The sequence below is a fragment of the Anoplolepis gracilipes genome, chromosome 7 (assembly GCF_047496725.1).
Source record: "Anoplolepis gracilipes chromosome 7, ASM4749672v1, whole genome shotgun sequence".
Taxonomy (NCBI): domain Eukaryota; kingdom Metazoa; phylum Arthropoda; class Insecta; order Hymenoptera; family Formicidae; genus Anoplolepis; species Anoplolepis gracilipes.
Window position 1 is genome coordinate 12,367,052 of NC_132976.1, and position 20,969 is coordinate 12,388,020.

The window sequence follows — 20,969 nt, forward strand, 5'->3', positions numbered from 1 at the left end:
AAAAATTAATTAATTATATTCTTTTCATATTATTGTTTACTATATTTTGTAATATAGTTATTACGTTATTATATGTGCACATTATCGTATCGGATCAAATCTAATTAATGAGTTTTTTCAGATGATATTAAAACTTTAGTTCGTACATTTAGCAAGGTATGTATTTTAAACAAACGGATTACATGTAATGCACCGCTCGTATCAGCAGTACAGTCGTTTTATTACATTCTTACAATATATTTTACCACAATTTGTCTTGTGCACCGCTAAACTATTTATACGTGATAAAGTAACGTATCGACAAGAATGACTATTATCCGTCGCAACGTTTCGCATTTCTATATTATAATTCGATACAACAAGTATCTTTTTATCCACAATATTCACTCCGACATAAATTAGATAACGTTACTCGATGATAGATCATTTTCGACGATATCAAAGCTTCGCTTTATTTTTCTACAAGCGACAATCGTAGATAATCTATGAATAGTACATAATTGGGTGACCCAAGACAATATTTCTTCATAAATTACTAATTAGAAAACGATAAGTAAAAATCATGAATATAATTATGAAATCTGGAAATTTGTTATTTTTTCCCTAGAAATTTTGAGAACATTACTACGAGGAATTCGAAATATGATCTTAGAGCTAGAGATATAGAATATAGGGAGTGGGAATTAGAAAATTACAAATAAAATAATCGGATAAGGGGAATGGAAAAATGCTGTTTGACTATATCTGTTGTTTGAACAATAGTTGCACGTACCATCGCAATCAATATCAATTGCGAATATTGCGCACACATGTCATTGCATTTGAAAGGAGGGATGGCCGTTTGCATTACATTTACCTTGTACCAAGAATTTTAAACCGCAAATATTTTGTCACATTAAAATACGTGCGATTATTGCTCATGTCAATATGTGTAATATCTCGGAATATCGCGTAATATTATTTAATTTGTCTTCAGCAAATTGATATAAATATTTTGGTACAAATTACAAGTTTAGAAGATAGAAATAATATTCGCTCTGTAGAAAACGCGTGGACGAACGTGCGAGGAAGTAAAAATAATAAATTCGCAGTAAACACCCTGCTTTTTGTGGACGAATAAAGCTGGCATTGAAGAGTAAACAATTATTATTCGAGTAGTTGAGTTGCAAAATTGTTCTCGTTCGCTGCTTCGTATATATGCATCTTGAATTGCTTACTGATTGCTCGTTGCGTTGCTATGATCATACATGAGAGATGATCGATAGTGTACACAAGAGTTAGTTTCTTTAGGCCTGGTAAAATAAATTCCCATTTCAAGGTATTGATATAACGATGCTATATATAAAAAATGAACTAGATGACAATCAAGTTGAAGAGACAGCTGTCGATATTCAGGAAACATAAACTAAACTAATACTAAATATTAAAAGAAAGAAATATTAAATATTAAACTAAACTATAGTAAATATTAAAAGAAAGGCGTAATAAATAATTTAAAAAATGGAATTTTAATTTTGGTACGTGAAGATTTTGAGCAAGTAAACACGCACTCATTACTGGAAAAAACGGACTCGTTATCTCGATGAATTTGTTCAGTTTTTTTTTTATTTTTTTTTTTCCAAGCGGTTATGAATTTTGTATATTTTATTGCACGCTTTTAATCGATGCAGTAGAACTTGAATTTAATATATAATTGATTTTAATTACTCCATTATTAATAATAGGCCGATAAATTTTTTTAAGCACATTTTTCAGATGCCTTCAACACATTGACACCACGAGAAGTATCGGAAAAAAAAAACCATACAATTGAGACAAAATATAAAGGAATTTTAATAAGAAAAATTCTATAGATTCATATATCTATGATGATCTAAATTTAATTTTAAAGTTCAAATATATCATTGTTCTCCGTTAGAAGTGTTCTACTGCATTATAAAACAAAATATAATAAAATGTTTTTTTATAATCAATGTTTTAGCAAAATTATATGAATTAGTTCTTATTGTTAGTCCTTTTTATATCCAGTATATAGGAAAGATTTTTCTAAATTTACAGTTTCTCTAAAATGTGTTAACAAGTTAAATAGTAATATGACGATCAAGATTTCTTTCGCTTTTAAGTCAATGTTTTCTTTCCAAACTCTTAAAGGAGAAATCATACACATTTTTACACTTTCCATATTTAAAATGAAACAAGTATACATTCGTTTTTTTCGAAGGAAGAGAGAGGGGGGAGAGAGAGAGAGAGAGAGAGAGAGAGAGAGAGAGAGAGAGAGAGAAAGAGAGAGCAAAAGAGAAATTGTAGGAAAATGTAAAAAGTGCAGTCAAGAAATATGCTTTAGTTATCACATTCCATTTTAACGATATTCAATAAATTAGGAACGTTAAAAAAAGCAAAATGTGCTTTAAACATTTGTATCGTAATAAAGAGTATTCGAAAACCACTTTCATCGTTAATAATTTTAAAATTGGAAATACTACAACCATACCGTTTATTTTACATAAATACAGGAACTTATAAAAGTTAGCATGCATATTGGTGCATCTTAATGTATGCTCCGTTCATGGTGTGCAGGACGTCAAAGTTACTCTATCGGTTTTTTATCGTTCCACTTAGCATACCTACCAGATATGAGGATTTTGAGTATTCGTCGCTCTTGTAGATCACAAGTTATAATATCGAATATTACGTCAGCTAATTACAAGGAACTTTTGTATCTTCGCCTTTTTTTCTACACCTTCTTACAATTAATCTTTTCCTTAATGTGTTCCTCATGGTGTTTTATGTATAAGTATATACCGTACTTGGAAAAATGCTTTAAAAAAATCTGCCCATTATATGGTTTTCTGTCCATAGGTGGCAGACATAACTCATAAAAAATGTAGGTATAAATCGATAGTACAGGAATAGTTTGAGAATATGTATAGAGAGTGAATTGTGTAAAATGTACTCAAAATCGATTTATGACAATCGACTCGAGGAACAATTTTTTTTTTTTTTTTTTTTTTATTTATACCATTATATTTTTTGTCTTTACACAACGTTTTTGCAACTTTTTTCCAAATCAATTTTTTGATGTACCCACAAACGATAGAGATGTTTAGATATTCCCCCATTCGAGTGTTTCTGTGTATATATTTTGTTTGAAAAATCCTCATTCTAGTGAAAGTAGAAAGCGCTTAAGTCTCACTGGTCCCGGGCGAGAAGGCTGGATTAATTGTTAACGTAAAATAAACGGTATCGTTGTTTACAATTTGTGGTCCAAAGTGAATTAATATAATGAAAATTGTTCGACTGTCCGTTGTTCAGCTTTTCTGGAATGCCTCATATATTTATGCGCATAACTTATTATACTATAATTCACGAATGCTACATTATGAGGTATAAGAAATAGGGGATGGCATTCAATCTATCAAGAATGGCACTGGCTGCAATAAGTAGTAATCTATCTCCCGGCATCCCTCTGCGTTCGAGTAAGCGTCTTATTTTTGAGGTTCGGCAGTATGAATGTTGACCTCCTGACGGACTTTGTGACCGCGGAAACTCGCTTGAATCTTAGTCGCTGCCTTGTGCAAGTCCGGATCGGCCAAGTCGATCCCCTCTAATTCCTGTACAGCGTCATGCATCTGGAGCAGAGTTAGAGAAAAAGAATGTGAAGCGTGAGAGCACCTGTAATCGTCTCTTCGTGTCCTAACCGTCCTAAAATCTTTTCATCCTCCAACATGACTTTCCGAATGAGCTGAACTCTGTCGGTGCTCGCAGGGTGTCTCGCGTTACTCTTCTTACGTATCATCGATGAGAACTTAGACTGTGGGGAATCCTGCTGTGCGTCAATTATCTCGTACATAATTAATCGACGCAGCACGAAAGTAACTTAAACTTTGTAGATGATGCCGGTCTACTGATCTCGAGGGATGAACTTTAGTAGCGCTTCAATACCCAGACGATCATCTTCAGCTTGGAAGGCAGCTGTCGATTACTTGCCGGGCATGGATCAACATAACGTCAAAGAGGCTAACAATAGCTTTCTCTCACGAACCTCGACACAGAAATGATCGATCATGCGACGACCTTGCGCATTAAAACCTGTCATTACTGCTCTATCGATCGAATCAATGTTGTCGTATCGGATTCAGAAAAAAAATTGCTTTGATTATAGCAGCTTAGTGTTATTTGTTCTTTTTTTAATATAATGCAAACTGAACAATGTAAACACCTAGTATGAGCGTCATGCATTTTTCAGAAAATTAATTTCTGAAAAATATATAGATTTGTAATCAATTTGCTGATTCGCTGATAGTATTAGAATATTCATTCGTCTTATTTCTTATATACATATTTATTAACATGTGTGCAGAGAGATAATTACGAATTTGATTTATTACTAAAACAATCTGTTAATAAAAATTGATTTCTTTAAATAAATGGTTATTATCTTTTGTCATTTAATTAGTTGCGTTCCGCTCTACCAGTCTTTTAGCTTTCTTGACAAACTGACAACGTACGTATCTAATAAAGCCTTTTCAGAAAATTAATTAATAATCATTAAGTGGGATTAATTAATTGGCACTGTGCAAGATTATTAAGAAAATGAATCTTTCCATTTTCTAAATTGTTATACTCGTAAAATTTTAAACATCGAACATATTTCGTTAAAGTAAACTTATATTATATTAAATGACTCAATCAAAAACAAAAGTTTGTTAAATATGGATAACGATATAACGGAAAATGCACAATGAGACGGATATAATATTTTCTTGACAGTCTATAATATTAGCTCAGAGAAGAAATTCTGCAGACAGTTAATAGCAGCTGGTGTTTAAATTTTCCACGGAAGGTCGAAGGGGGACGGATATTGGATAAAGCAACTTCTCTTTTATATAACTTTTCTAACTATTCTTTGATCAATAGTTAGCAAGTCTATGGGTATATTTAATGGGATTGACTTACCTTTTCTTCTATCTTCGCAGTCGCGCTCTCGACTGCGTTTATCGCCGATTTGGCGGCAGCGGTAGCCTGCTCCTTTCTCGACATGTGGCCCCGGAAAGTCGCTTGTATCTTCTTCGCCGCTTTACAGAGCTCTATGGAGTGGAAAACCGTTTGGAAATGCTTGATTTCTCTTCGAGCCTCCAATTCATTTCAGATCATGTGTGTTCGCTTACCCTTGTCGTCGGCAGAGAATTCCTCCTGCAGCTGTTCCTTCGTAGGTTCCTGTGCAGGTTCCGAAGGTGCTTTATCGGTTTTCGTCTGCTCCGACCCTGTTTCCGATACCCTTAAACTTTTCCTAGTGTGATGTCCACGGAAAGCTGCTTGTATTTTCGTGGCTGCTGCCGCTTCCTTCTCTTTTTCTCCCTCTGCGTCGTTTTCTTTCTCTTTGTCCGAAGGCTCGGTTTTCGTTGCACTGTCTTCCGCCGCCTTTGAGATATCTTCGAAGAGAAGTAATTCAAAAAATTTCAATTTTCAATTTTCAATTAAACGCAAGCTGAAGATATATGCGATACTAGAGATATTAAAATAATATAAATAATTTGTGGTAAAAAGTTTTTTTTTGGAAAATAATCAAGAGTTAAAAACAATCATTAATTATGTAACGAAATATAATAACGAATACGTAAATTATATTTCCTACAAGAAATGCAACCCTATAATTTTCCGTTGGAATAAATATTTTTCCCAAGAGGAAAACAACTTAAATTGCTGAGAAAATCCGTAAGTGGCTGGAGAAAGGGCGCGGCTACACCCCGCATATTAGAAATGGCCGCCGTATTAGCCACAGTTCACCTACATTTATTCCGAACATTTCACCTTCCACAGACACGTCCAGAGAGCGACAAGTATCGATTAGCGTTTCTATTTTCGCGCTGCACGTTCGAGATTACACACGGTGCCTAATATACATTTTTAATATTTCACGCCCTGATGGGAGATGGTGCGACGAATGCCAATCGATTTCTTTTGATCTTTCCTGATTAAATTAAATCCGCGTGTTCCCGCAATGATTAATCGATGTATGTACACTAATAACGTGTCGGCTAAAAACTTGACCGTGTTTTTACGCGATTATTACACGCGATATGACTTTTTCTTGGAAATCACTCAAGATAATCGCTATAATTTCTCTCATTTCTTCCGGCGAAAGAAGTAGTTGTAACAAAGATTAATTCTCGCATCTGACATCAAGGTCTTACAAGGTTCCATTAAATGTTCTTAATGGTCCAACTCAATCACTGATATCTCTCTGATGATACTTGAGAAATAGGATATAGGATAGGTACACGTCTCCTTTGATTTGATTGACATGAGATATGTTGTTTTTTTTTTTTTTTTTTTTTTTTAAATATATATTATAATTGATTAAAATTCTTTGAGTTGAAATAAATGCAAAGACGAAGCGTCAAGTGCGAAAATTAAGTGTGACATTATTGAAAAACTGAATTTTCTTTTAGAAAAGTAGAGAATACTTCAGCTATTGAGCGCTTTTGCGCGACACGGTTTCTCTAGGTTACCACTCGACAAAGTGGAACTTGAAGGAATACACTGACATTTTCACGACGACAGCAATGAATTCTTCCATAGTTATGCGCTTTCTGACTGTTTTACCACATTGTGCAAAACGGACAGATCGACCGTGTAAGTCCGCGGTAATTTTATCGACGTTTATGTTTATGTACGCTGTAAAACCCGGAAAGAAAGTAAAAAGTATACGAAGAGAGAAAGATGATAAGATCGTAGAGGTTTTATGCGCGTGCATATATGTGCAGGGGGTATGAAATTTCAGTTAAAAGCTAAAATGTCTGCTTATCTAGGGGCTAGCCGTTATTTGTATCGTAATCTCCTGCTCGAGCATCCTTCACGTGCTCGTTTCAATGTTTTTTACGACAACAATGTTTCTTAAACGCTCTCTTATTTCTTCTTCTGATATCACGCAAGGATATTTCAACATCGATCCACCCAGACCTTGTTACTAGAACTACCCTCAAGGAAATCAAATTTCCCATTAGAGAAACATCGTTACCTTGATTATGAAACCTCGTAACTCTAATAGATGCAAATTTCATTTTATTACTAAAACTGTAGACAGATGATTGCACTCTACTGTAAGAGATAAGAGAATTATTTTGTTTTTCTCTTCCAGCGGGAGAAAATTTTTAAAAACGATGGTTTATTGTCTAAGTTTAAGAAACTCTCTCCGAGATTTTTGGAATGATAAACTTTAGCGGCTTATCTATTAATATCTTGCGACTAAATGTCATTTTCTAATTTAGAAATAGAACGTCTATTCTAATTTTAGGCTGCTGACTAATTGATAATTAGTTGATAAAGTATAATATCAATCAGTCTGAAAACATTTTTTTTATTGGCTAAAAGATTTCACGGGGTTTGTATAATCATTACGTGCAAAATCGATTGTTTTTCAACGACCGCGATGACGATAAATCAGAATCAAGTATTTGGCGAAAGGAGATTTATAAATCTAAAGATTAATACACTCTCTTTTGATTGAGACAAATTCTTTTTCTCTCGCACCGACGTGCGAGAGAATTTATTCCGCACATTTATCAATTAGTTTACGGTCCGTCAAGCCGTACGAAAAATACTGCCAATATCAAACAGCTGATCTGAAATCGATTTAGGGCTTTCGAGCATGCAACTACTCCCTCCCCCCCCCCCGCCCCGCTTATCGCTAACGATAACGATCTCTCTTCACTTGCTCCAACGGTCATGGTTGGCGTTCGATACGCGTCCTCGGATGTGCAGGCAAGAAGTAAAGAAGAGGATGGCGCGTCGCACCCTAACAATCGCCTCGTCGATCATATTAACGAATGTGCGCGACGAATGTGATTCGCGTGCCACGGGATAATATCACTTGATCTCCCCGGCCGGCCCCGCCGCGCCGCCTCTTTTAACCCGATTTTTCCCCGACGATCAACATGCACGCGAGGAATCGCCGTGGCATCGCAAGGCAAAACGGCGACTTTCGGCTCGCACTCGCGCCGGACGCGCGACTCACCTGCGGAGTCGGAGTCGCGTTGCCGCTCGCTCGCTCGCTCGCTCGCTCTCGGATTCTCTCACCTGCACATCCACGCGCGGCTCGATCTGACGTGCGACTGACTGTTCCCGGGTTCCCGGCGACCCCGTTTATAATAGCGGCCGATCACGGCCCTGCCGCGCCGCTCGTTCGCAGTCGCGGCCCTCTCGATTCTCGCCTCGCGACCAGACACACCGCACGGAACAGGGCCGTCGCAGGTGTCGTTCAACCCTCTGTGCTCCCAACCTTTTTTTTTTTTATTTGCCGCTTCATTCGCTTCTAACTTTAATCCGGACGAGAAGATACGTCGGCTGCCGATGATTTATGAACGGTTTATCTTAAAATTATATTGACTCGCGAATATGTAAATCGTGTCCTGTGGATTCAAACGGCTAATGTCTTGCTCCACTTTAGACTCTCCTGACTCAAGAAAGATATTGATTTTCTTTTATCTTTTTTTTTAAACTATTGGAAGATTGCTTTATTTTTATATACGTTTCGCGAAATATTTACAATCGTGCTAAAGTTAAAATTTATTATTAACTAATTATTCATTAATTATGCCCTTATTGCACTCAAGCTCTCAAGTTGATTCTTCTTTTACAATACTAGTGATTTTAAATCATAACATCTTTTTCTTCTTCTCCTAATTCACTAATGTTTAAAGCTTATCGCATTATTGCACAATGCGAAACCGTACTAAGAAAATCTTACAGTGTGTGATAATTTTTATTTCTTTGGAAACGTTATTTTTTTTTTTTTTAATGTTATCCTTTTCGAAAAGCATTAGGAAATGTAAATCATTTTAAATCCAACAACGGTAGTATCGTCACGGCATCTAAATCGCTAAGAACCTGGTGATGGTACGTACTAAAGAGGATTAAAGAAAAAGCCTACGTACACAATTTACAATATACTATACAATAAGCTATTTATCTGGCTCATTAACTGCTCATATTATTATGCATTCTAATCGCAAATATTCAAGATACAACTGCAGCAGAATATATTATTTCATTTATATCCAACTCCTGTTAACGAGAAAAATACAAGTGCAATATTGTTTGTACATTGCTAACTTCAATTTTTTTTTTTAATCTTCTATTATCACGTCTCATTTATCGTGAAATATTTTTTTTTAACAAGAAATCAATCGTGCCACTTTCAACCTTTCAATTATAACACGATCTGCAATTATATACAACGAAAGTAGGTCAGATATGTTATACATATTATTATAATTAAATTAGCCGTTTCACCTGTCAATCACGCAAAAGAACATTTTCAACTTGCGGGAATTTTGCATCTGAAGATGTAAAGGGAATTGCCTTATTGTTAGTATTTCGAATATTTCACATAAATGTACGTTCATCCATAAGGACCATAACTGGAAAGTACTCTTTAAAGTAGATTATCATATTTCTTTGCAAGACTTTTATGTGTATCGATGTAGTCATCCATCATTTTACTGTAGCATTTCTGTCTTCGATCGATGAAGCACACGTATAGAATATCTACGCGCGTCGGTATTGATGAAACCCAATATCTCGCATGCAGAAAATCGTCCAAGTTCCGAGTAATTGATTCTGTCAGAAAGGCACAAGTTGCATAACTTGTTACTGCAGCCAGTAAAACAGAATGTACGGAAATTTAATAATTAAACTTACACTATTGTATCAACTTATGATAAACTAATCTCCTTAATTATTAGTTATTAATTAGTACGCTGTGAAACATAGTATAGAAACGCAAAATTCATGCTTGGCAAAATGTGTTGTCAATTTTTATTAAAAAAAAAAAAAATAAAATAAAAACAAGAACGTAGTTTCAATCAGAGATTCTTCTGAAAAAACTTCTCGAACGTGCGATAATCAATTAATAATCACACATTCACTCTTTGTTCTTTATTATTATCATATTACACGTTTTCATTGTATAATATAATTCATTATTATCTTCGAAAATTCAATTATTATACCATTACTCGATACATAAATATTATGTAATATGATTTAAATGCCGATGAAAAGCAATATGTTTCACGCACACAAAGAGATTTGCATAAATTTTATTAATAAATGATAGAGTTATTATATATCCTTTTCCTATTAACTTTATCATTCAATTTCCTTAATCAGGCATCATTATCTCGCTACATTTTTCGATTATAAAAGGGAACTTTCGTAGATGTAGAAAACGAAGGATTGAACCTTGACATACATCACGCGATCAGTACTTCCATCGGTTTTTCGATACATCCCCATTGCATTCCACAAGCGTCCCATTTTTCGTTCGCCAAGATCGTGACGTTTATTATTTTTATTAACAATTAATTTTCTCACTAAAAATACGTCGTACGACGAAGTTAAGAAGAAAATTTAATATTTTGATATTTTTCTTTTCTCAAGCATTGTCCACACGTTTTGTATTAATTTTGTCTTTTTATTATACGAAAAAGAAAGAAAATGCGTGTTTTAAATTTATTATCCATATATACCATATATATATAATTTTGATTTGAATGAGAGACATTTAGACAAAAAATTCGGTTTTATTTTTTTTAATATTTATATTACAAAAAAATATTATTTATATATTCAATTAAACTAAAAGACTAATTTATTGATATTATTTAAAGAGGATAGAATATATTCCAAGAGTTTTTACTTAATTTTGGTGAGTAGAGTGTCCTATCTTCCTATTCACTTCTAATGATGTCTAACAATCGGAAATTTTCTACAGGGAAAGTAATCAAAATATGAATCTCATAGAGAATGTGGAAAATAAAATTTTACTCGAATACCAAAAATTTCTATATTTCCATCACTTTGCGCGCACACTGAATGCATTCATTACGCAGAAAATAGTCGTTTGTCCCGTCGACCCTACTGATTGCGTTGATATTACTGAAGCGTGTACGCAATCAGCTCGAAAGATCTAACGAAATGTCTGTGTATGTATTGAACAGAGGACATACATTTATCACTCGTGAAACAAAGCAGACTCTGTCATTGTCAAGATAAACAACGTTGAAGTTCTGCGGTGTGTGTGTGTGTGTGTATGTGTGTGTGTATAGCCGCAATCTATAGAGATTAAAAAACTCATAATGCTACAAAATAGAGAACGATAAAAAAGCATCGGACAGTAATGTAATCATCATCAAAGATATTAACATCATGCAAGTTACAATAACAGAAATGTGCGCAAAATAAAATTGCCTTTATTGCATGGCATGTAAGTTTGAATATATAATCATATCGCCGACACATTATATTTGTACAATTAATAAATTAGAAGGGATGATCGCGCTCACCCCCGTTCTTGACGGAATCGCCTTCTTTGCCCTCTTCCACCGCCGGCTGAACGCTCTCCTTGCTAGTGTTGCACCCCATGTCTCTCTTCGTCTGTTCTTTTCTAAGTTTTTTTTTTTTTTTTTTTTTTTTTTTTTTATGTTAGACTAAATTACGTCGTTGAGAAATGCCCGTATTATTGGAGTTCTCTCGTTAACATTGTGTTATCAAATAAAAATCGTATTAAGGTACCACTTTTTACCACTGATATATATATTATTAATAGAGCAATTCGTAGCAAATTTGCAACAATATACGGTAGTTGTGTTCTTTTTCTTTGGAAGGCTGAGGAAAGGTATAAATTTTCTCCCTTTTGGCTTTTTTATCTCTTCCTCGTTCTCCTTTTTTATTTCTTTTCTTATCTGTTCCACCCTTTTCTCTTTCTCGCCCGCTTTTTGTTTTTATTGCTCAAAAATTGTATATATAAAAATTGTACTATATGTTTTAAATACACTTTTAAATTATCGTCTTTACTTTTTTTTAATGAAGAAAGACAAAGAATCCTCCTTTTTAGTCACAGTTTGTTATAATTTTTTTAAAGCATTTAAGAATATATCCTTTGTATCTTTAACTAATTAATATTCGATTTTTATTCAAAACTACCTTGCACTTTTTTTTCTCCTCCTCTCTCTCTCTCTCTCTCTTCTGTTATCTATGTATGCGCGTAGGTATATATTTCGCCAGGCACGTCCCTCCTGCTTTTCCCACCCCTTAATCTTCCTTCCGTTTTATTCGGGGGTTACTGACACAGGTCGCGTGGCGCCGGCACCTGCTAGACAATCCTTCACACTCGAAAGTAATCCAATGCTTTCTCACGCGTCTCGTTGTCACGCGACGTCCGGCGACGTCCTATCTGACGTTCTTGTCTCTTCGACGGAAGATTCAACCGGCCGGATCGTGACTCACCGAAAGTCAAACATCACGAGCACGCAGACGAGAAATCCTGTCCCCGACGTCGCGAACGGTACTGACGTCGCTCGCTTACGACCCTGCCCTTACTCGCGTGGCGACCAAGTGACTTGTACAGACAGAGTCGCGTATTATATATATATACATATGTATATACATATATATATATATATATATATATATCGCGCGGATGTATATTCGCCCCCGCGGAAAATTCCCGATTTCTCACGCGTGGAGAAACGCACGCGGAAGCGATCGCCACGTTTCTAGCCACGTTTTTTCGGCCGGCGCGGAGCGGCATGCTTGCAGACATAGGAGCTAAAGCGCAAGCCTCGGTGTTGCCCTATGGCGGTCGTCCTTCCGTAAAGGATTCGGCGTGTAAAGGACTACTCGATATAGATCGCAAACGGCACGCTTTGTGTCGGGAGAAAACGGCGCGGCGCGGCGGGCCGTTTCGATCCGGTCCCGGTCGCGCACCGCCAATGACTATGTCAAAAATTGTGTGCCCGCCACTCGCAATACTCCCCGCGTATATACCCTGCCCGTCATCCGGAGCGGATTCTCCGCGACCTTAAAAGCGCACGATCGATTTCGCACAGACAGTGGTATTTCGCTCGCCTAGACAATTGCCAGACCGGCGCCAGCCTCTCCGTTCTTCTCGCTTTCTGGAACGAATATCGATCTCTCGCGGTCTTCACGGTCTGCACGCTAATATATCTCGGTCGTTACGCGACGTTACAGCGATTTCGTGACGGATATATAAGGATAAGGGCAAAGATATTACGGATAAGGGATATACAAACTTTTTTACGTTCGAAACGATAACGGAATTACATGTCGAGAAAGTAAAAGAAAAAATTTATGTATATCGAAATACATTTGTGAATATCTTTTTTTTTTTTTTTTATTAACAATTAATGAAAATGGAAAATACGTGTCATAATAATAATAATAATATGTAGCTGTGGGCGAACGTAATCACATATCTGATGTACTCCATCTGTAGGCTTCTTCTTGTCGCGCTACTTTTGCATTTTGTGTTTCGAACCATTTCTTTTCATATCCGTTACTTCTATCGACACCGTCCCATCGGTAACCAGGTTTAATGCCGAATCGATTTGGCGCGTACGAACCTTGATATTGTAGCGGTTCTAAAATTGAAATTATCAAATGATATAGACTTGAAATATAGATTTTTTGAAATATATAATAGAATTATTTTCGCCAACTAAATACCTGGCTTTCTTTTTCCCTCTTTTATTTGCTTTTGTTTTATGTACTGCAACATGGGATCACCTTCTCTCTCTTGTTCCCTCAATTCTTTATCTAAATCAGCATCATCCGCGTACCTTGCTAAAGGTTTATTAATCTCATGTAAATCGTTCTTTAATTTTTCCTCGCGATCCTCCATTTGTTTCAAACTAGAATAAAACGTAAATTATTATGTGTCATGAAAGATTGGAGTGAGTATTTATCAACATTTATTAATTTGTAAAGAAAATTTTAAGTCAAGTATAAGTATTCCAATTGAAAGATGAAAATATTAATAAGATGTAATAATCGATAATGACAAAAAAATCGCTTACCCTTTGCCCCATTTGGCATACTTTTCATCCATCTCTTGTTGCTTTTTTTGTTGTTCACGGTTTTTTGCTGCTTCTTCTTCCAAATTACGCTTTCTTCCCGTTTGTTTGTCACGTACAATTGTAGCTTGTCCTTTTCCACTGAGCTCGTTACTTAACTGAAAATAATTTGATATTTACTATCTCCATTAATAAATTAATTGCTTTTTTAAATCTGTGTGTGTTTACCAAAGAGCATTACCTTATTAAATAACTCCGCGTCTTGTCGTTTATGGGCCTCAATTTCTTCTCGCAATTCTTTCGCAGCTTGAAATCCCGCTGTTTTTCCATCTAATGTTTTTGTCATCCGGTTGTCACGATCTTTCGAATGACTTTCCGCGTGTCCGCCTTCAAAATTATTTGTTTCTTCGCCCCATCGCGATTTTTTCCTTTTCTCTCGTGTATCCGAGTGCGATTTACGATTTTGATCTTCATATTCTTTTTGCTTAACTGTACTTGCGTGTGACCTGTTCAAAATATTACATTTATTTCTATGAATATTCAAAAAATTACAAAGTATATATAATATTTGATTGTAATTTTTATCGAAATTATATTGTTTTATTTTGGTAAAATTAAAATCGTCAATTTACCTCGATACATCGTCCCTGCTGGATCTAAATGAATTTTTATCATAATAATCGCGTCCTCTGTCGGTTCTACGCGACCTGAAATATGGCGAATCCTCTTTTCGAGATCGATGTTCTTTGCGTCGTGATGTGCTTGCATCTGAATCTCTGCTTTTTTTATTTTTTCTACTTTCATACAAATCTGTATCTAGATTCTGCTTGTATTTTCTAGATGGACTAAAATCTGAATCACTATCTTTATTACGTGAACTGCGATAGCTTCGTTCAGATGTACTGTGAATCGAATGTTTCATAATTTTTCTAGGTGGATTTAGATCAGAGTCAAAATTTCTAAATTGTCTGGGTGGACTTAAATCCGAATCATTGTCGTTATTTCTAGATTGTCTAGGTGGACTCAAATCAGAATCATTATTCTTAGACTGCCTAGGTGGACTCAAATCTGAGTCATTAGCTTTAGATTTTCTACGTGGACTTAAATCTGCATGCTTATTCTTAGACTGCCTAGATCTAGGTGGACTCAAATCTGAGTCATTATCTTTAGATTTATCTTTAAATTTTTTATGTGGACTTAAATCTGCATGCTTATTCTTAAAATGTCTAGATCTAGGTGGACTCAGATCTGAGTCACTATCTTTAGATTTATCTTTAGATTTTTTACGTGGACTTAAATCTGCATGTTTATTCTTAGAATGCCTAGATCTAGGTGGACTCAAATCTGAGTCACTATCTTTAGATTTTCTATATGGACTTAAATCTGCATTCTTATTTTTAGAATATTTAGATCTAGGTGGACTCAAATCTGAGTCACTATCTTTAGATTTAGCTTTAGATTTTCTATGTGGACTTAAATCTGCATGTTTATTCTTAGAATGCCTAGATCTAGGTGGACTCAAATCTGAGTCACTATCTTTAGACTTTCTATATGTACTTAAATCTGCATTCTTATTTTTAGAATATTTAGATCTAGGTGGACTCAAATCTGAGTCACTATCTTTAGATTTATCTTTAGATTTTCTACGTGGACTTAAATCTGCATTCTTATTTTTAAATCTAGATGGACTCAAATCAAGATCATCACTATTATTCTGATTGGCATTTATCTTATCCATTTGAACTATTTTTTCCTTATTAGTAGTACGATTGATAATAGTCAAATCTCCTTCTTCGTTCTCAGTTATAATTTTCCATCTTCTTTTATCTGTGAAATCAACTGGTCCACGTTCATCGATTATACCAGCAATTTGAGGAGCATCTTCTCCAACTAAAAGGATATCGAATTCACCTTCTTCAATGGGGCGCATGTTCTTCAAGTCTATGTCATCATCTATAATTTTTACTCTGCAAGGATATATATAACCATTGTATCATTAAGTGAAAAATTAAAAAAGAAAAAAAAATGCAAATACCAGAAAGAGAGAGAGAGTTTTATAAACTTTATATTGCGTAATGTAAGAAATTGGAAAATTCTCAATTTCAAAACTATAGCTTGATTTAATTCTGTGTAATTGCTATATTTGTATACAATCGAAACCAAAAAATATGACGAAAATAGAAAAGTAGACATATATATATATATTTTGAGATTGATTAAACTTTTATAACAATTTTACACTAAAAAATTATGAAAAACTCTATTGCGCCAGAAAAAAGACTTTATTCATTAAATTTAATTCAAAGAATAACATGCAATAATCACATATAAAAAATGATAATTCAGACATAAATAGCATGAACATGAGTATATATGCCTTATTTTGATTAAAATCTGCCTCTGTCTTCTTAAATTGTGTTACAAATGCATGTGATAGTTAATCTAATCTAGGTAAATCTAACCTAAACATAACCTCAATGTATAACATTTATCACTAATACAGAATATTTCTGGATTGATTCTTACGTTTTTCCTCCCGTTTTGAGTTTCTTCTTCTTCTTATTCTTCTTTTTTTCATTTGTATCGCCTAAAGACATGTATTTCTTCAAATATTCCTTTTGATTAATTACTTTGTTTTCCATATTGCCAGAGGAGTTTATACAAACAATTTGAAGCTTAGACGTGCAGTATAAGTCATTAAATGACTATACAATCAGATTGTGTCACGCCGAGAATTTTAATAACTTTTTTTTATCGATAAAATAAATAACAATAAACTTACTAAACATATAAAAATGTATATGTATTTGCGTGTATCATAGACACCAGTTAACATAACCACTTTTAAAAGGAAAAGGAATCGATAACTTGACGACCGCTACGCGGCGTTGCACACGTGCAATGTTTTCATTTTCAATTTAGTGCGAATCAAGCTTGAGAGTTGTCAGAACTTTTCTACATGTGTGTGTGTGTGTGTGTGTGTGTGTGTGTGTGTGTGTGTGTGTGGGTGGGTGGGTGGGTGTGTGCACATGCTCGTAGAAATCGCAATTTGTAAATAATCATACTTATGCAAAATATTTTGCAAATGAATTCTCTTTGATTTATATTTGTTTCTTTATAATTGAATATCTAACGAGGTAGCTGTTATAAATATAAATAAAATTCTTTACAATAGATATAAAAATAAAGAAAAAGAAGAAAAATAAAAATTTTATAAAAACAGAAATTTCTTAATATTATTCAGTTTTAAAGATTATGATTATTAGATAGAAGAAAAACAGAACTTGACACTTGAGACGTAATTTTGATTTTTAGTTTCCCCTTTTTATGTATTTATATATACATGTGTATATTTGCGTACATTATAATTATAAGAAAATTATCAGATAAATAGAGAAATAATTATTGATTTTTTTTTTTTCAAACAGATATTTATTGATTCAATAAATATTATATAAATTTATGTTAATATATCTGCTAAAACTAAATTTATTAGAAATAGAAATAGATCTCGTTTTCCCACTATCGCGATCTTTCCTACACTTACCAAGCCTCATCGCTTCAATATTACGTTTTTATCAATAAACAAAACCTTAACGCGATTTAAATAACATGGAATGCCACAAATAAATATTCAATGTTAGCTAATACAAAAAGTATCAATCAATCAGGTGAGAGACCAGATGAGAGAGGCTAGTCGGAAAGAAACTGGAGGTGGAAGAGAAGCAGCCAGGCAGGAGGTAGGGAGCGAAAGTGAGCGCGTCTCCAAGAATGGGCAAGAAGGAGCCGACCACTGCGAAAAGGTGACAGGAAGAAGGTTCGCGGTGGGCGACAGTGAGGTGATTGGTATCGCGAGTTGGTGCTCATCAATCCTTCGCTCGATCGTCTAGCGATCGTGAAAAGTGCGGAGAACGCGTGCGGAATGTGCCGCTATTTTCAAACGAGCAAAAATGCGATGATGAGGTGCATCGTGGCATAACTGGTACCATAATTCGCTAGCACGCAAAAGAGATTGTGAAAGAGAGAAAAGGAAAGAGAGGAAGAAACGAGAGGGAGAGACGCGTGCCACATGCTACGAACGTGCTGATACGATACAAGCCAGTGATTCTCACCTCGCATCATGAGATAGCGAATGGAAAAAAAGGTTGTTCCTTGCGCGTACCTTGATGTGCATTCAGTGAGCGTGAAGCCGCGGTGACGTAAACGCCAGCACGAACCGTCAGTCTCTGTAAACATAGCTGAAAAAGTGTTCCTCTCGGCGGCAGGATGACGAGGAAGCTCAGCAAGTTCTTAATACTTTTCGATAACACGAATCTACTGTATTTTCCTGGACACTTCCTGTCCGGTCGTGTTCTCATAGAACTGGACGATGAGGCTTAGTAAGTAATGTTTAAAAAAATCAGAAGAATTTATATTAATTATTATGCCTTAAAACAAGTATGCGTACGTCAGAAATTTTTTTTTTTCTATGGTACGATGTTAAATTGAACCATCTCAAGCGGGTAACGCAAATTAATAATATAGAGGTACATTATTGTATACCGTAGTGTTTCGGGACTTCATTTTCATGTTGTGGGAGAAGGTGTAGTTCGGGTACGCAGTCAACGTGCAGAAAGAGTTTACGACAAAGAGAATTACATCGATTTTCGCATGCGACTGCTGGGCGAACCAGGTGAATTAATTACTTCAAATTGCATGGCATATATAGATAATTTAATAATCATATGCCATTTAAATTAATATTAATTTTCTTACCTTTTATCAAAATACATTTCTCTCTTTATAAATGACATATACAATATGAATTTATTTCTATATGTATGCATCGTATAATAATAACACAAAAAGAATCTTTTTATAATAATTTACAATTCTATAATTAAAAATATACGTATATATATTTATTAAAAATATATATTATTTATAATTATATTAGCTTCAATCAAAAATTAAAGATTTAATAACTTTATGTTTTTTTTTTTTTTTTTTTTAATGACGACATGATTTCGCACAGGCGAAGGGCCGTCATTGCTATCGCCGGGAATACATAGCTTTCCCTTCAAATTGGGTTTACCATTGGGTCTACCTTCTACTTTTCTCGGAAAACACGGATGGGTGCAATATTATTGTAAAGCGGCTCTTCGTGAGCCAGGTGGACTTACGCATAAAAATCAACAGGTTTTCATCGTTATGAATCCTATCGATTTAAATCTGGAGCCTCCGATATTAGCGGTGAGCGTTTGCATTACGATTATGAACGAATTAATATTTTGCAGATTTAATTTATTCAAACATATATATATCTCGAATTTCAATATGTCAATTATCTTTTCGACAATGAAATATTTTCGCTTCTTAATCGATGGAAAGTAGCTTTGATGAAAAAAATCATCATGTACACCCAAGCTTTACGAAATCGATTAAGAACAAGGAAAGTGTTTCACGCACGCGATTAAATGAATACCCAATTTGCATTACCATAACCGAGTTCCAAATACTGGTCATCAACCCGTGAGGAAAGCGTTGCAAATAACTTGAGGCGTGGCAAAGAATTTAAAGAGAGTATATATTCGATATAATGTATTTAATTCACAGATATATTTAAACGTCAAAAATGATAAAATGCGAAGCGTTTCTGTTTGCATATGATTTGTCTTGTTGCAACGTAATAATAATGCGTGATGAAATCATCACCTATATTTTCCGGCAGCAAGCATTTGCATTTCTAGAAAATTGCGCAAGAAAAATTTTTTACGTAGGCAGAGGCAACATTCATTGACGGCCATTGTTTAGCCATAAAAATATAAGACATATCGTTTAGCAATCGTTTGACTTATTAAAGAAAAAAATCTAAATATAAATAAGATATTTTCGTAACGAGCAGCAACCTGCGAGGCAAGAGGTCGAACAGCGTGTGGGTGTCTCTTGCGTATCGGGCGGCCCTGTATTCTGCAGAGTGAGTCTAGATCGGGGTGGCTATGTACCTGGGGAAACAATCGGTATTTCTGCGACTGTCAGCAATCGCAGTAAGGTATACGCCGTAATTAACGAGTGTAATTTTGATATTTTCCACAATTTTGAGATAACATACTAAAGAAAGCGCTCGAAAAGTCTCTTTGATAACTCGAATTAACAGGTGACAATGAAATCGACCAAGGCGTCGCTCACCGAAACGATACAATATTTGTGTCGGGGTAAAGTGCTCGCTAGCGAGACCAGGGAGCTGGCAAGCGTCTCGAGGGGAAAAATTCGACCTGGGGAAGGCGAAGAATGGTTGAACGAACAAATGTACGTTCCTCCTTTGCCGCCGACGAATTTGCGAGGGTGTCATTTGATCAACGTTCTTTATCACGTTTACGTGAGTGTTGAGAAAAATATATATTTCTAGAGACGTAATAAAAAAAGGAAAAACATTTATTGTCAGAAACGGAAGCATTTCCGCGAGGACACGTAAGATCCGCTTATAATAAATATTTCTCGCAGTTCGTCATAAGTCCCAAGAGTTTGGACAAAGAGATCAAGTTGCAAATTCCAATCGTACTGGCTACGTATCCGTTGAGGCCGGAGGGTGCACCAGCTGGTACCGCGCCATCCAAACGGGGCGCCCATTACCCATCGACGCTACCCATCTTCCGACCTTGGCTCGACGACAAAGCTTTCGAAATACAAGAATGAAAGCGATGTATCTATTTATAGATATATCGAATTATTTTATCAACAAATATAGTATCTTGATTAAAGGTACTAATTTTCTATGATCACAACAGGGGGGGGGGGGCACGCACACATGCGTTTAATAAATCAAATCCAACAAAAATTTTCACCGATTCTCGTATTGCTAGTCACAGCAACTCTCGTATAAAATTAAAAATTTAAAAGAACATTCTAAAGAATCGGTGATGATTTTTGGAAATGTTGAATTTGGTGCAAATATATATATATAGTTGCTAAAAAAACTTTAATGTACACATTAAATTTTATGAATACTGACATATATTAACTCTATCAATTATCTTCATGGAGAGACGCAGAAATGTAAATGATAAATTGTATAATATTGTAAAAAAAATAATTGGCGTTCACACAACACAT

General features: G+C 35.1%; 3 protein-coding genes across 4 annotated transcripts; 1 reads left to right on the forward strand and 2 right to left on the reverse strand.

Moving 5' to 3' along the window:
• Positions 1-178: 178 nt before the first annotated feature.
• Igl (IQ calmodulin-binding domain containing protein igloo) lies at positions 179-11,439 on the reverse strand. 2 transcript variants are annotated; one of them, XM_072896543.1, is made up of 4 exons: positions 11,349-11,439; positions 5,169-5,432; positions 4,957-5,087; positions 179-3,629 (listed from the first exon to the last, which is right to left on the reverse strand). In XM_072896543.1, the coding sequence occupies exons 1-4, from the start codon at positions 11,425-11,427 to the stop codon at positions 3,486-3,488; spliced, it is 618 nt and encodes a 205-aa protein (XP_072752644.1). In that variant the 5' UTR covers positions 11,428-11,439; the 3' UTR covers positions 179-3,485. The 2 variants fall into 2 exon arrangements, with proteins under 2 accessions (XP_072752644.1, XP_072752645.1); XM_072896544.1 differs by lacking the exon at positions 11,349-11,439 and adding an exon at positions 7,022-7,643.
• Positions 11,440-13,210: 1,771 nt separating this feature from the next.
• LOC140668020 (uncharacterized) lies at positions 13,211-16,744 on the reverse strand. Its single transcript, XM_072896542.1, has 6 exons — positions 16,404-16,744; positions 14,510-15,844; positions 14,119-14,383; positions 13,881-14,035; positions 13,531-13,715; positions 13,211-13,445 (listed from the first exon to the last, which is right to left on the reverse strand). The coding sequence occupies exons 1-6, from the start codon at positions 16,517-16,519 to the stop codon at positions 13,273-13,275; spliced, it is 2,229 nt and encodes a 742-aa protein (XP_072752643.1). The 5' UTR covers positions 16,520-16,744; the 3' UTR covers positions 13,211-13,272.
• An 876-nt stretch (positions 16,745-17,620) lies between these two features.
• On the forward strand, positions 17,621-20,903 carry Vdup1 (arrestin family protein Vdup1). Its single transcript, XM_072896866.1, has 6 exons — positions 17,621-18,256; positions 18,425-18,549; positions 18,892-19,109; positions 19,762-19,908; positions 20,014-20,235; positions 20,361-20,903. Exons 1-6 carry the CDS (start codon positions 18,144-18,146, stop codon positions 20,550-20,552), a joined length of 1,017 nt encoding a protein of 338 aa, XP_072752967.1. The 5' UTR covers positions 17,621-18,143; the 3' UTR covers positions 20,553-20,903.
• The last annotated feature ends 66 nt before the right edge of the window (positions 20,904-20,969 follow it).